At 40.5% G+C, this 14,827-nt stretch overlaps 1 protein-coding gene across 2 annotated transcripts in view; it reads right to left on the minus strand.

The window, feature by feature from the left end:
* gucy1a2 (guanylate cyclase 1, soluble, alpha 2) overlaps positions 1 to 14,827 on the minus strand; it is a 183,206-nt gene that overhangs the window by 22,193 nt on the left and 146,186 nt on the right. For both annotated transcript variants that reach the window (XM_073043630.1, XM_073043628.1), the window contains one exon: positions 13,271 to 13,414. In XM_073043630.1, coding sequence (XP_072899731.1) covers positions 13,271 to 13,414 — 144 coding nt within the window. The remainder of the gene's footprint in view (positions 1 to 13,270; positions 13,415 to 14,827) is intronic.

Genomic DNA, 14,827 nt, shown 5'->3' on the forward strand with positions numbered 1-14,827 from the left:
GAACAAACTCCCCCAACTCAACGGATTGGCCTCATCAAAAGACCCGGGCAAGTTTAAGACTGTCTCTCTCTAAAACCCAAAGAGCTGCATCTTGAATGAGCATCTTGAATGACATTGACTTTATTTTTCCATCGGACAATATAGTATCCCCTAGACAAACGATAGAGCTATTTCTTATTGATGATTATTATTATACCCGCGCTTTTAGATTGAGTATTGACGACATATATTATCTGAATGTTTGTATTAATCTTATTTTTGTGCCCCTTTATAAATAAAGACTTTTAAAAATAGTACCATCAGGCTTCAACGGACCTCTCTATCTTTGCTGGTAAGTGACCCATTTATGGGGTACGTAACAAAAGAAAAGGCCGGCCGCCATCAACCAAGGAAGAGGGCTCAGCAGGCGAAATCAGATCTGGAAGTGAGGTCTCCAACAAGATTGGAACCAGTGATGGGAAGTCCGTATATAACTTGGGCTAGGAGCATAGATACTGCCTCTGCTCCTGTGGCACCATTGCAACGCAGCCTCCAATCAATTCCACCATCACTCACCTACTTTGCCAATAGCCAACTCCACTTTACGCTGTTTTAAGTTTCACGTTAGCTCCTATGGCTTGCATAAACAGTCAACTGTTAAACTGTGGCTGACAGATCTTCAAGCATACCGTAGAACAGTCACCACCACCCTTCAAAGTCGAGAGGGAAGTAGCATACAATTGCTAACAAATGCTACCTGTAGGGAGAAGAGCAACTCCAAAGACTCAAATCCTATGGAGCAAAATAACTGAGGCACCATTATCCAGTGATGCTGCAGAGGCTATTAGGTCAGATGGTTTTCTCATGTTTAATTCATCCTCTCACTTTCTCTTGCCACTATAACCCACTAACTACTCTGGTTTACAAGCTACATAGACAAGACACTTCCTGCTTTCCTTTCTCTCAATACCACAAACCTGCTCCTGGTCCTTTCTTCTTTCTAAGGCCCCAAATGCCCATTTATCCAAACAGTGATGGGTCATAAGAAAGCAAGAGCATAGGAAATAAGGAGCAGGAGTTGTTTGGGAGGACCCTAGAGGCTGCTCCAACATTCATTTCCACTGTCTGCTTAATCTTTGCAAACATTGACTTCTTATAGTCAATGTTCTGACAACCTCAGTGTATTTAATGGTTCAGTCTTCACAACGCTTTGAGGAAAATAATTCCTAAAATTAATGGTCCTCTTTAGAAAATAAATTGTTCTTCATCTCTGTTATGAATGGGTGACTCTTTATTCTAACACTATGGCCCCTCCACAAAGAATCCTCTCAGCATCTACAGCATCAAGCTCTGTCAGCGCTTAAATGGCTCAATGAGGTCATATCTTGTTCTTCCAAAGTCCAAACATCATCAGCCCAACTTGTTCAAACTTTCCCCTTAAAGGGATGCTTTCATTCCAGGAATCAGCCAAGTGAACATTCACAGAAGTGTTCTGGTCTGAGTTACATCTGCCCTTAGAAAAGGAGACCAAAACTGTACCTAGTTGTAACAATACTTTCCTGCCTTTATATTCCATCCTTTTGTATCAGGACAAACTGGTATTCTCCTCTACATTGTTCTGCCTTTTTGGTGTAATATATATTCAGAAACATTCAGAACTGTAGGATGTGCAGAATTACAATAAAGGAGCACAGTATCTGATCTTTAGTGCTTTGAATAAATCCCCGTTCACGGACCAAGCTGCACTCTTAAGGTCCAACGGTCTTCTGAGTGATCTAAACAGTAAAGAGATTCACTTCAGTGCTCTGCTCTGCTGTGATGTCCTCCGTTAACGACAGGAGGTAAACCATGTCACCTACAAGTCAAATGTATGGGCTTCTTGAGGGTGACTGCACTGCAGCCATTTCCTATAAATCTTGCATTGACATAGCAAGGCCTTCCACAAAAATAAATTGAATAGGTAGTAGCCTTTACTATTCTGGGGATTATTTCACATTATATCTATTTTTTAAAGAAGGATGCCATTCAGCAAACTAACTCAATGCAGGATCTCAGTGTATTCCTATCAGTCTCATTCCCCTACTCTCTCACATGCCCATCACCCTGCCTCCTACCTCACAGGTAATTTGCAGTAGCCAGTTAACTGAGAAGACCCACATGATCACAGGAAGATTGTACAAACTCCACAAAGACAGTGCCCAATGTTCAGGATTGAATTAAGGTCATGTGTCCTTGTAGTGCAGCATTAATTACTGCATTGCAGGAACAGGCTGTAAACTACAAAGGAATATCAATGTTGTCTGTAGATCTATTTTGCAACTGGCTTACTATGAAACCAGTTGGATCAACAGCAGAGTTCTGTGGATATTACATCAGATACCATCTGTTCAGATGTCTTTGCTTTGTACAGATTCATAATTGTCTCATCGGCAGGAAGAAAGAGAGATGCTTGAAGATTGTCCTTTTGTGTGGAACCTGTGACTAGTTGTGTGCCACAGGGGTCAGTGCTAGGACCTTTGTTGTTGATTATTTAAATAAATGTACAAGGCATGGTTACTAAGTTTGCAGGTGATATTAAAATAGGTGTTACCACAGACAGCAAAGAAGAATATCAGAAATTACAGGGTTATCTTGATCAATTAGGTAAGTGGTCCAGGGCAAGTGACCTTCCATTCAGGTAAACACAGAGTGTTTCCTTTCAGGAAATCAAATTGGTACAGCAAATGGTCAGAGACCAGGGAGCGATGTGGAACGGAGGAACACAGGAGTACATGGTTTGTTGAAAGTGGCATCACAGATAGACAGATTGGTGACAAAGGCATTTAGCATGCTGGCACTGAGTATTGGAATGGGAATGTTATGTTGCAGTTACTGTCTACAAGACAATGGTGAGACTGCACTTGGAGCATTGTATGCAGTTTTGGTGCCCCACTTTGTAGGAAAAACATCATTAAACTCAGAGTGCTACCAGTACCTGCCTGAATTATAGAGAGAGGTTGGGAAGGCAAGAAGGCCAGTTCTTGAAGCACAAGTGATTAATGTGTGACCTTGTAGAAATGTATCAGATCATGTGTGCTACAGATAGGATGAATGCCCACAGTCTCTTTCCCAGGAATTGAGACCTAAAAGTTAGAAGGCAAAGGGGTAAGAAGAGAGTTGACATATTTAAAAGAGACCTAGGACAACTTCTTCACTTAGAGAGGGGTATGTATATGGAATAAGGGGACAAAGAAAGTGGTTGAGACACGTAAATAACCACACTCAAAAGTCATTTGGACAGGTACAAGGATAGGAAAGGTTTAAATGGGTCAAATGAAAGCAAATGAGACTGGCTTGGTTGGCATGGACGAGTTGAGCCAAATAGCCTTTTTCCAACCCTTAGTATTCAGTGACCCTCCATTCTCCATTCATAATATCAGCAAGAAAGATGTATAGTTTCTAGTCACGTGGCCAAGGGGGTGTCCTAGATCTGGTCACCTGCATAGTTCCTTCCCACTGACTCCCAAAGAAATCTTCTCTCTCCCAAAGGATTTCCACCTGAGTGTATTGTATTTGGGGTTATCATAAGAACAATATTTTGTCATCAGGTAAGTTCCATTCTTTGCATCACAGCATAGTTTTGCCGATATTCTCTATTGTGACCTTGAATATTTTGGCTGAGTATGGGTTTGGAAACTCCACTGTAGAACGTCATTAATCATGTTGCAGTGTGCTGAGCATCACAAATTAACAACAAGTGTGACATGTAATTATTTTCCCTTTTGTAGACTATCCTTCAGTTTGACATTATTTGGTGGCAGGTTAATTATAACTTTTTTTAAAACTCACAACGTTCACATCAAGAGCAAAATTGATCATTATTAAATGTCTTTTGTCAAGAATTTATGTGTCATTCACAGAAGCATCTCTAAAGGCAGTATAAAATTGGCAACTGTAATAAACATCCATTTACATGACAGTTCTATTAGTAAAATGAGAGAAAATAACAAGGTCAACACAATTTATAGAAATGAAAACTGAATCACTCAAGCCATGTTCAGTAGAATGGGGAACTTTGAATGTTGCACTATTTAAATTGGATGCTAATTATTGCAAACAATATCCAGAATAAGAGTAAACAATTGAACACACCATTAACAACACAAGAAGCTACCATAAATAACATAAAAGTCTCTTAAACTAATAAGAAGCTAATTCAAAACTTTCAAGCTTACTGTCAAAAAAAGAATTAAATGCTAGAATGTTCCAACTCATTCATGGCCTGCACATTAAAAAGGAATACAAAATAAATAAAGTGACACCAAATACCTAAATTCCAAAGTTAAAAAGAGAAAATGTGAGAAGTATTGGACAGGTCAGACTGCATGCTGTGCAGAAAAGGCCATTGATCTGATATGTTAACTCTGTTTCTCATATCTGACCTGCTGAGTATTTGCAACATTTACCATTTTTATTGCTATTATATCAAGTCAAGTCAAGTCACTTTTATTGTCATTTCGACCATAACTGCCTGTACAGTACATAATAAAAATGAGACAATGTTTTTCAGGACCATGGTGTTACATGACACATTACAAAAACTAGACTGAACTACGTAAAAAAAACAACACAGAGAAAGCTACACTGGACTACAGACCTACACAGGACTGCATAAAGTGCACAAAAACAGTGCAGGCATTACAATAAATAATAAACAAGACACTAGGGCAGTAAGGTGTCAGTCCAGGCTTCGGGTATTGAGGAGCCTGATAGCTTGGGGGAAGAAACTGTTACATAGTCTGGTCATGAGAGCCCGAATGCTTCGGAGCCTTTTCCCAGACGGCAGGAGGGAGAAGTGATTGTATGAGGGGTGCATGGGTGTGGAAAACTATGTATACCTGTCTGGACATGCCCCTGTGCTGACTACTCCTGTGGCTCCTCCCACAGACCCCTGTATAAAGGCGATTGGAGGCACTGCTCCTCCCTCAGTCTCCAAGATGCCGTGCTCCCTTTTGATGCTAATAAAAGCCTATCGTTCACCTCCCATCTCCGAGAGTTATTGATGGTGCATCAATGGGGTCCTTTATAATGCTGTTTTCTTTGCAGATGCAGCTTGTAGTGTAAATGTCCATAATGGCGGGAAGAGAGACCCCGATGATCTTCTCAGCTGACCTCATTATCTGCTGTAGGGTCTTGCGATCCGAGATGGTGCAATTTCCGAACCAGGCAGTGATGCAGCTGCTCGGGATGCTCTCAATACAACCCCTGTAGAATGTGATGAGGATGGGGGGTGGGAGATGGACTTTCCTCGGCCTTCGCAGAAAGCTGCGAAGGTATAAAGGTAAAGTATCCCCTTGTGATTTCCTAAGGTAATGTCTGACCACCAGCAAAGCTAAATGGAAATTGTGTTCCTATCTAACTACTTTAACTGTTCTCAAGATGCATTTGCAAAGGCAAGATTTTATAGTAGACATGGATGATATGCCTTAAAGTGGCACTCAATTCATTGTGCAATTTGACCAACATGATATTGCCTAATTTACCACATCTGATGTAAATATAAATTGTTTAGAATGTGTCCTTTTGCAGATTCTAAACAGAAAACCTCGAAAATTATTTATACAAACCTTTTTCTTTCATATTTTAAATATTGCATACCTTTTTTAAAATAAATAGAATTTTATTTTTATTATCTGCCATTCTTATCAGTCTGTCTAATCTGTCATCCTATTTCTTTATTTTGATTTCTGTCAATAATTTGGCACTGAACTAATTATTTTCCTTTTCTTCCTTAGATTGACTCTGTAATGGTATATAAAAGACTCATTTAAGAGCAGCAAATACTTACCCTATTCATGTCTTTTAGGATCCCATCTCTGAATTAGATTTCTATTTATTGTAATTAGTAAGTACATATGAAATTTAAAAAGTAAAACTTTTGTTAAATATTTCACAACCTCAAAATTTCCCATTAGATACTGCCACGAGTGAAATGCTGTTGTAATAAATTTTTCCAACAATTTCATATCTGTTAATTCCAAAAATATCTCCCAAATTGAAGACCTCCAATTCTGTGAATTGCATATATTCACAGCTCTATTCTGTCCCCTGGTTTTATTCTCCCTTTCCTGCTAGCCCCATATCCTCCTCTTTCTCCTCCTGCACCCTCACAATCTGTCCATCACCAATACATTCCTTCCCTGTTCCCCTCCTCATTTTCTTCCCTTTAATCCATGCTTCATGCTCTTCTTCTAACAGATTCCATCTTCTTCAGCCCTTTGTCACTTCCACCTATCACTTGCCAGTTTCTTACACCTCACCCCTTTCCTATCTTTCCTCTCTCATCTGGATTCATCTATCACCCATCAGTTCTTCATCCACCCCCTCTTACCACTCTCTTCATACTGGCTATCTCCCCTCTTTCTTTCTACCCAAAAATGACCCAATCCATTGACTGTCCATTTCTCTCTATAGATATTGCTTGACTTGCTCAGTTCTTCCAGGAGTTTGCGTTTCTCCAGGGGAAGAACATTCTCATCCCAGTTCTAAATCTTTGACTCTTTGAAGCAATGATCTAGAACATGTCAAGCTTTCAAGAGATTTTATAGGATTCAATTAGACCTCTCAATTTCTTAAACTCAGTTCATTTGCACTAATTTTTTCATATAGGCCAGTTCTGTCATCCCAGAATCAATCTAGTGAACTCTCTTCATTCCCCTATAAAGCACATGTGTGCTGCTTCAAAGGGAGGCCAAAGTAGACATAGAACTCTAAGTATAACCTTTCCAAAGCCAAGTTCATTGAGAGAGTATTGAACAGTGGTCAGAGTTGTGCACGCCCAAATTCAGTGCAATGCATTGGCACAGAAGTCTTCAACACACTGCAGCTAGATTGCTGTACTCTCTAGATCAGCTGGATATTCATCAGTGTATCCTGCATCTCTATTAAATACCTACTCTATTCTGTAGCATAAGACCATTCCCTATGCCCAGCATCACAATAGTATTTTCAATCAAAATTTGGGAGATGCTGTATATAATCCTTGTCCTATCTCCTTTCTGCATCAGGACAGAAACTTCAGTCTGATGTTAACAATCAGGACCACCAAAAAGCAACAGCCATTCATAGAAACATAGGAAACCGACAGCACAATACAGGCCCATCGGCCCACAAAGCTGTGCCGAACATGTCCTTACCTGAGAAATTATCTAGGGTTACCCATAGCTCTCTATTTTTCTGAGCTCTATGTACCTGTCCAGGAGTCTCTTAAAAGACCCTATCATATCCGCCTCCACCACCATCTCCGGCAGCCCATTCCACACACTCATAACTCTCTGTGTAAAAAACTCGACATCTCCTCTGTACCTATTTCCAAGAACCTTAAAACTATGCCCTCTCGTGCTAGCCATTTCAGCCCTGGGGAAAAGCCTCTGACTATCCAGACGATCAATGCCTCTCATCATCTTATACACCTCTATCAGGTCACCTCTCATCCTCCATCGCTCCAAAGAAAAAAGGCCAAGTTCACTCAACCTACTCTCATAAGGCATGCCCCTTAATCCAGGTAACTTCATTGTAAATCTCCTCTGCACTCTTTCTATGGTTTCCACATCCTTCCTATAGTGAGGTGACCAGAACTGAGCACAGTACTCCAAGTGGGGTCTGACCAAGGTAGACCCTGGTAGCTGCAACATTACCTCTCAGCTCCTAAACTCAATCCCGTGATTGATGAAGGCCAATGCACTGTATGCTTTCTTAACCACAGAGTCAACCTGCGCAGCAGCTTTGAGTGTCCTATGGACTCGGACCCCAAGATCCCTCTGATCCTCCACACTGCCAAGAGTCTTACCATTAATATTATATTCTGCTATCATATTTGACCTACCAAAATGAACCACTTCACACTTATCTGGATTGAACTCCATCTGCCACTTCTCAGCCCAGTTTTGCATCCTATCAATGTCCCACAGTAACCTCTGACAGCCCTCCACACTATCCACAACACCCCCAACCTTTGTGTCATCAGCAAATTTACTAACCCATCCCTCCACTTCCTGATTCAGGTCATTTATAAAAAGCACAAAGAGTAGGGGTCCCAGAACTGATCCCTGAGGCACACCACTACTGGCCTCCATGAAGAATATGATCCATCTACAACAGCTCTGCCTTCTGTGGGCAAGCCAGTTCTCAACCCACAAAGCAATGTCCCTTTGGATCCCATGCCTCCTTACTTTCTCAATAAGCCTTGCATAGGGTACCTTATCAAATGCCTTGCTGAAATCCATATACATTACATCTACTGCTCTTCCTTCAACAATGTGTTTAGTCACATCCTCAAAAAATTCAATCAGGCTTGTAAGGCATGACCTGCCTTTGACAAAGCCATGCTGCCTATTCCTTATCATATTATGCCTCTCCAAATGTTCATAAATCCTGCCTCTCAGGATCTTCTCCATCAACTTACCAACCACAGGGTCTATAATGTCCTGGGCTATCTCTACTCCCTTTCTTGAATAAGGGAACAACATCCACAACCCTCCAATCCTCCAAAACCTCTCCTGTCCTCATTGATGATGCAAAGATCATCACCAGAGGCTCAGCAATCGCCTCCCTCACCTCACACACCTCCCACAGTAGCCTGGGGTACATCTCCTCCAGTCCTGGTGACTTATCCAACTTGATGCTTTCCAAAAGCTCCAGCACATCCTCTTTCTTGATATCTACATGCTTAAGCTTTTCAGTCTGCTGTAAGTCATCCCTACAATCGCTAAGATCCTTTTCCATAATTCATCCACTTCCCTACTTTAATAGCTGCAGTATGGTAAAATTCAATACAGTTGTTGAAAGTAATTATTGCAGTTGTCTCTGACACTGGACATTTGATCACTTACTAAAGGAAATACTGAATTCATATTTCTCCACAGGATTGTCTCTCAATACCTAAGCTACAAATTGCTACCCAAAGGAGCCCCTGCCTTTATTAAACTGGTCAATGTATTGAGTTTTCTTTTTTCTATAAAGCATTCAGTGACAACCATGTGAGCAACCAAGGCAGCAGTGACCTGTTTCTTGCACTGACATCTCAGGAAACTGCTAGCCTCTGACCCCAAACCGCCCATCCCTCCTGCAGTCAGGGTCAGAATCTCTCACTGGTTTCTTTGATCTATTTGCATCCTTGCCATTCAGGGCACTTGCATCCCTGGTGATGTTTTTCCACTTTATGTTGTTTTCTTCTGGTCTTTCCGTGACATTGCTATGTTCTCCTACATAACTCACTTACCTTAAACAAGTGCAACTGTTATCTCCCGTCATCTGATTCAAGATAATCTGAAGTGTATCTGATACTAGTACAAATATACCCAATGTTGTTTGCTTTCTGAGTGAAGCCATCAGGGGTGCCAGTAGCCCTATTGTAACCTTCCAAGCATTTTCTCCAAATTGACCTTATTAGTTTTTCTCCAAATGCTGTTCAAAAAGAAACCTTTCCTTTTCAATCCATATAGCACCTTTTCACTTCAGCTTTGATGCATTTTTAGATTTTTTTTTATTCTGTCATTCCTTCAAAGTTGATGGAAATGTGAAATCTCGCGGATACAGTAAGCTCAATATAAAGGTGACTCACAAGCTTTGTAAAAGGTCCCTGGATTTTTTTTTACTCACACAATGGGGCAAACAACAACCCATTCCATTGAAGCATTTATCGTCTTTTGTTGCTGTAAAAGTGAAATTAATAACAATAGCTATCTCCTGTGCTGTATTCAATTTTTGTAGGACTCTGAAAGATCATGACCTTTAACATTAGCATAGCCACCATAGGAAATATTTCTAAAAAATCCACAATTATTAGATTTTATGCAGATATTAATTTACTTCAAGGTTTTTGGAAATGACATAATTTGATTTCATTTTTAAAATATTTTAGTAGGGATTTTAACATCGTATACAAGACCATCATTTATTGCCTATCTTTAAATATCCTTGGGAAGGTAATGGTTAGACACTATCTTAAAGTGCAGCAGTGCTAGTGAATGCACTCCCGTAGTGCTGATGGGAAGGGAGCTCCTGGTTGTTTCCAAACACTTTCAGCCCTTGTCCTCCTTTGTGGTAGACTTTACAGGTTTGGAAAGTGCTGTCCAAGCAGCCCGACTAACTGTGGTCTGTTTTATTGATAGTACACATGACAACATTGGACGGATTGTGGAAGCAACGAATGTTCAGCACGACTGATGAGGCGCCAACTAAACAGCTTGTTTTGTCCTGGCTTGGGTCAGCATTCTCAAAAATCGTTAAAGATGCAAATCCGCCAGGCAAGTGAGAGTATTCCAGCATGCATTCTGGAAAAGGGTGAGCTCGGGGTCTCAGGAGGTGAGTGTGCTACTGCAATCTGTGTGAGGTTCATTTAGGTTTTGATGGTGACCCTGGGATTTTGACAAGGAGTAATTTCATTGAATGCCAAGCTGCAGTGTGACACAACAGTGTAATTACAAAGCTCTAGAATAGCTAAATTTGAAGATAATTGTTATGTTCCCAGGATACAATGCCCTTGAAGAAGTTAACAGGATGTTTTAGTCAATGGTCCACTAGACCTGGACCAGAGGGAGGAGCAGGTGGATGACATCTGTAATGACTGATCATGCACCCTCTTGTCATAAATTAACTTCAGTAAAATTATATACATAGTTGCATTAGTAAAATTATAATTCCTTATTTCTCTGCAGGTATGAAAATGTATTAGAGAGAGTGTATGGTCTGCACCTATAAAGTGAATAGTTAAGTGAAGAAACAATCAAGAACTTTTGTTGACAGAAATCAAAATAAACAAATGGGTTGACAGATTAGACTGTGAATGATACTTTTATTCCACAACAGCTAGGTCATTAGATCATGTTTTTGGAGATGGTCAACGGCAGACGTGTCTGTGCCATAAATGTTACTTGCCATTTATCACCTCCTGTCTGAATGTTGTCGAGGTCTTGCTATTTATGGGCTCAGTTTGCTGAGGAGCTGTGAAATGGAACTGACCTGCAATAGCTTTGTTAGTGACATCATACTTGGTAGGTCATTGATGAAGCAGTTGAAGATGGTACTAGCCCAGGACACTCCTTAAAAAATGGCTCCAACTATTAGAGTGTTTATATTGGATGCCCTCTGATTTTAGCTTTACCAAAGTTTTTTTGATGTCAAGAGCAATTCTTCTCACCTCATCCCTGGAATTCATCTCTTTTCAACCGAATTTGGAACCAAGGGTAACTTATTCTCATGTCAATTGTATTTTATTAAGTATTCATTTTTTCCTTAAGGTTGTTATAGTTGGAGGGAGATAGTGCGGACAAGTTCCCACTACCTATTAAATGCTCCCAATGGCGTGTGTCTTAAATAGCTTCTGACAACCAAGCCCAGCTCCTGGCCTTCACATGTGGCTTAGTTACTAATCCCAGCAGAACTGTTTCTGCGACGGGAGAAGCGGCAAAGATAGCATTAAAATCAGTCTCTTTGGGCAGCTGGGGCTCATTGTCCATAGTTGGCAACTCATCTAGGAGAAGGAAAACTGTGATCTCAAACCTCTGCTGCCTTGCTGCTATTCCCACTCGTGGGGAAGGCTTTGGGAATAAACCCTGAGGAAAATCCAGAGCTGGAGTCTCTACGTTAAGTTCAACGCTGACTGGCGGCTCCTGTGACACAGCTGGTGCCAATCGGTACCAGACTCTGCCATTCCTTTGGAATTATCGGTTGCGTGGAGAGGAGGAGCAACAGCTTGCTCTGCATACCGTACTGTCATGGCTTGTTTCATGTAGACAGCAAGGATGCAGCAAACATGGTCAACCCTGACCAACAGAGGGCCACAAGATCCATTTTTTCAAAAATCCATTGAATACATTCCTAGAACTGCACTTAGCGAGTAAAGAATAATTGAGAATATGCATTTCATTTTAATCCCAGTTGTTTTGTCACTTTGAACACTACCTTGTTATTCACCTTTTTGCACTATTAATTTTTTTAAATTTATAGTAATTTTAACTTCTTTTCACTGTGCTGCTGCAAAACAACAATTTTACATCGTGTAAGCCATTGATAATAAACTTGATTCTGATTTTTTCTTAAGGTTTGTACTTGAATAATGCACAAAGAAATAATAACCGTTGTTTGTAAATTATATCAGCCCAGATGTTGTTGGCATGGGCCCAACTACTTGATATTACTGCCCACATATACCCCTAAACACAAACTTACATAATCTGAATGTGGAGGAGCTAACTTACTGACCTGAAGTGTTCCCGAAGCCAATATTGGCATCATCAGACAGTGGGCCTCCAGTGATACAATGGTCAAGACCCATACCTAAAACTCCCTGACAAACAGTAAAGCCAGAGAAGCCACCAAACTTGACCACTATTAGAGCACCATCAGGAACACTTACCCCACCATCCCATGCCCACACTTTGGAAAGTCTGATCACCTGGCTGTACTTCTATTCCTGGCATTCAGGCAAAAACTAAAGACGGCAGCACCAGTGGTGAGGACCAAGAAAGTATGGTCAAGGGAGGCAGAGGAGTGCTCACTGGACTGTTTTGAGTCAGTAGACTGGACAATATTCAGGGATTCATCTTCGAATCTGAATGAATATGCCACAGTTGTCACCAACTTCATCAAGACCTGTTTGGATGAGTGTGTGCCTTTGAGAACATACTGGACATAGCCAAATCAAACACAGTGGACGTACTAGGAAATTTGCAGTCTGCTGAGGGTTAGTTCAGTGGCATTCAAGACCATTGATCCAGACCTATACAAGAAGTCCAGGTATAACCCATGGAAGGCTATTTTAAGAGTGGCAAAAACAATTCCAATTGAAGTTAGAGACTGAATTGGATGCACGTCAACTCTGGCAGGGTTTGCAGGCCATTACTTCCTACAAGGTGAATCCAAAGCTTTTTTATTATTATGCATTGCAATGTACTGCTGCAGCAAAAAACAACACATTTCATGAAATATGCAAATGATATTAAACCTGATAATGATTTTCAGCCTTATCCCCAGCTTTGTTGACTGACAAAAAATGTCATATTTTAAGTGTCCTGAACTAAAACCTTAAAAGTAATCATAACTTTTAAAAAAATAATAAAAATACAATCAACTGTGAATGCTTCTGAACAATCAGAAACATAAAACAAAACACATTTGTATCATCTATATAGATTGAGCTGTTACTTATAGCAGTGCTTAAATAAATATGTGAACCACTGACTGTTAAAAGAAACAACAGCTCTTCTCGAGGAGTGTTGGGATTATTTATGCCTCCAGAAGCATTACTCACCTGGATGTGCTTTCCATTTGGTGTCCGTACTTCTTCAGACAGCTCCATCATTTTTAGTGCCATCAGAGCAATGAGTTTGGCGTGATTCCTGCTCTTTCTGTGTAATCCTCCAGCAACACAATATGCATCACCTATTGTTTCAACCTGCAGAAGTTCAAATGGGAAAAGGCAATGAGTCATTATGCTGTTTTTTCCAGTGCTTCGCCGGCAACCTCATCTACACAGCTCATTGAACCAAGACTGATCTCCCATTCTGAAGTTCATGATAGAATTATAAAAGTGCCATGCTACTGGATTATATATTGTAGTAGAAATCAATTCTGCTGTCTCCTCCAGCACCTCAGTTTTAAACAATTCTGCTCGGCGTCATAAATTAATTTCAGCTCGAAAGGATTCCATTCAGCACATCCAGACGGTTTCAAAATAATCCAGACAGTCCACTACCCCAATCCTTCCCAGTAGCCCAACGTTTTCCCTCCTTGTCAACTATTCAATTCCCCTTTGAAAGCAGAGGTAGACTATATGTCTACCACTTATTCAGGCAACAAGCTCTAGATCATGAATACTTGTGCGTGAAAGTGTTTTTTCTTTATGTCACAACTGATTTCTTTCTACTTAGCTTAGATTGTGACCCTTTCCCCAGTGCAAATAGATTCCCTCTAATCAACTTGTTTCAACCTTTGGTATTATTAAACACATCTTTCCAATTATCTCACAGGCTCCTTGTCATTGACAATTAACTGAACTGTGACTACTGCACCCATTACTCAATCACACTTTATTTACTTGTTCAGAAGGAGAACAGCCTGGCCCCTATCACCACACTACTATGAAGTCTGAACAAAGAAATTCAATTTTTATAAAGAAATTGACCAGTTGTATACATGTAACATGCTATAAGGTTTCACTATTAACGTAATGGCCTCTCTGTAATGTTCCACTGCTAAGGTAATGGTTTCTCTGTAACAGTAATGTTTGGGTTATGACTAGAGATAATGGGGCATGTTAGCCAATGAGTGGGATGTTGTTCTTACTTGTGTGTCTGGGAGCAGGGATTTTCGTGGTCTTCTGTCAAGAAAAGATGAAGAGAGAGGATGCAAATGGAGAGAGTTGGTAGACTGCCAGACAGAGTGGACTGAGGAGCAAGGGTCCGAGGGTCTGAGGGTTGGCTATGCTCGGAGGAGGGCGACGGGAACAAATGGACGACACCGTGCACTCCAACATTTCATGACTGTTTCATGAGAATGGGCCCTCTTCATTTGTTTCTTTACTAACCATATGGTCAAATTAGGAATTATAAAGCTCAATCGTTTAATCGCATATCATGTTCCGTTTGTTATTTTCGGGATACTGATTTGTAACAGGGCACACATCGCACAGCATCCACCCAAGTTTGGCCAGGCCAGGGGCTATCATCCCCTGGATTAAGCCGATAGCCGAACCAAGGGTTACATACAAAATATCGATCAAAAGAAATTTTGTGCATTTCTGATTCCCGTCATCTACATATTTAAATACTAATTATAATACATACTCCAGGAGTTAATAACCTTTTAA

The sequence above is a fragment of the Hemitrygon akajei genome, chromosome 4 (assembly GCF_048418815.1).
Source record: "Hemitrygon akajei chromosome 4, sHemAka1.3, whole genome shotgun sequence".
Classification (NCBI taxonomy): Eukaryota; Metazoa; Chordata; class Chondrichthyes; order Myliobatiformes; family Dasyatidae; genus Hemitrygon; species Hemitrygon akajei.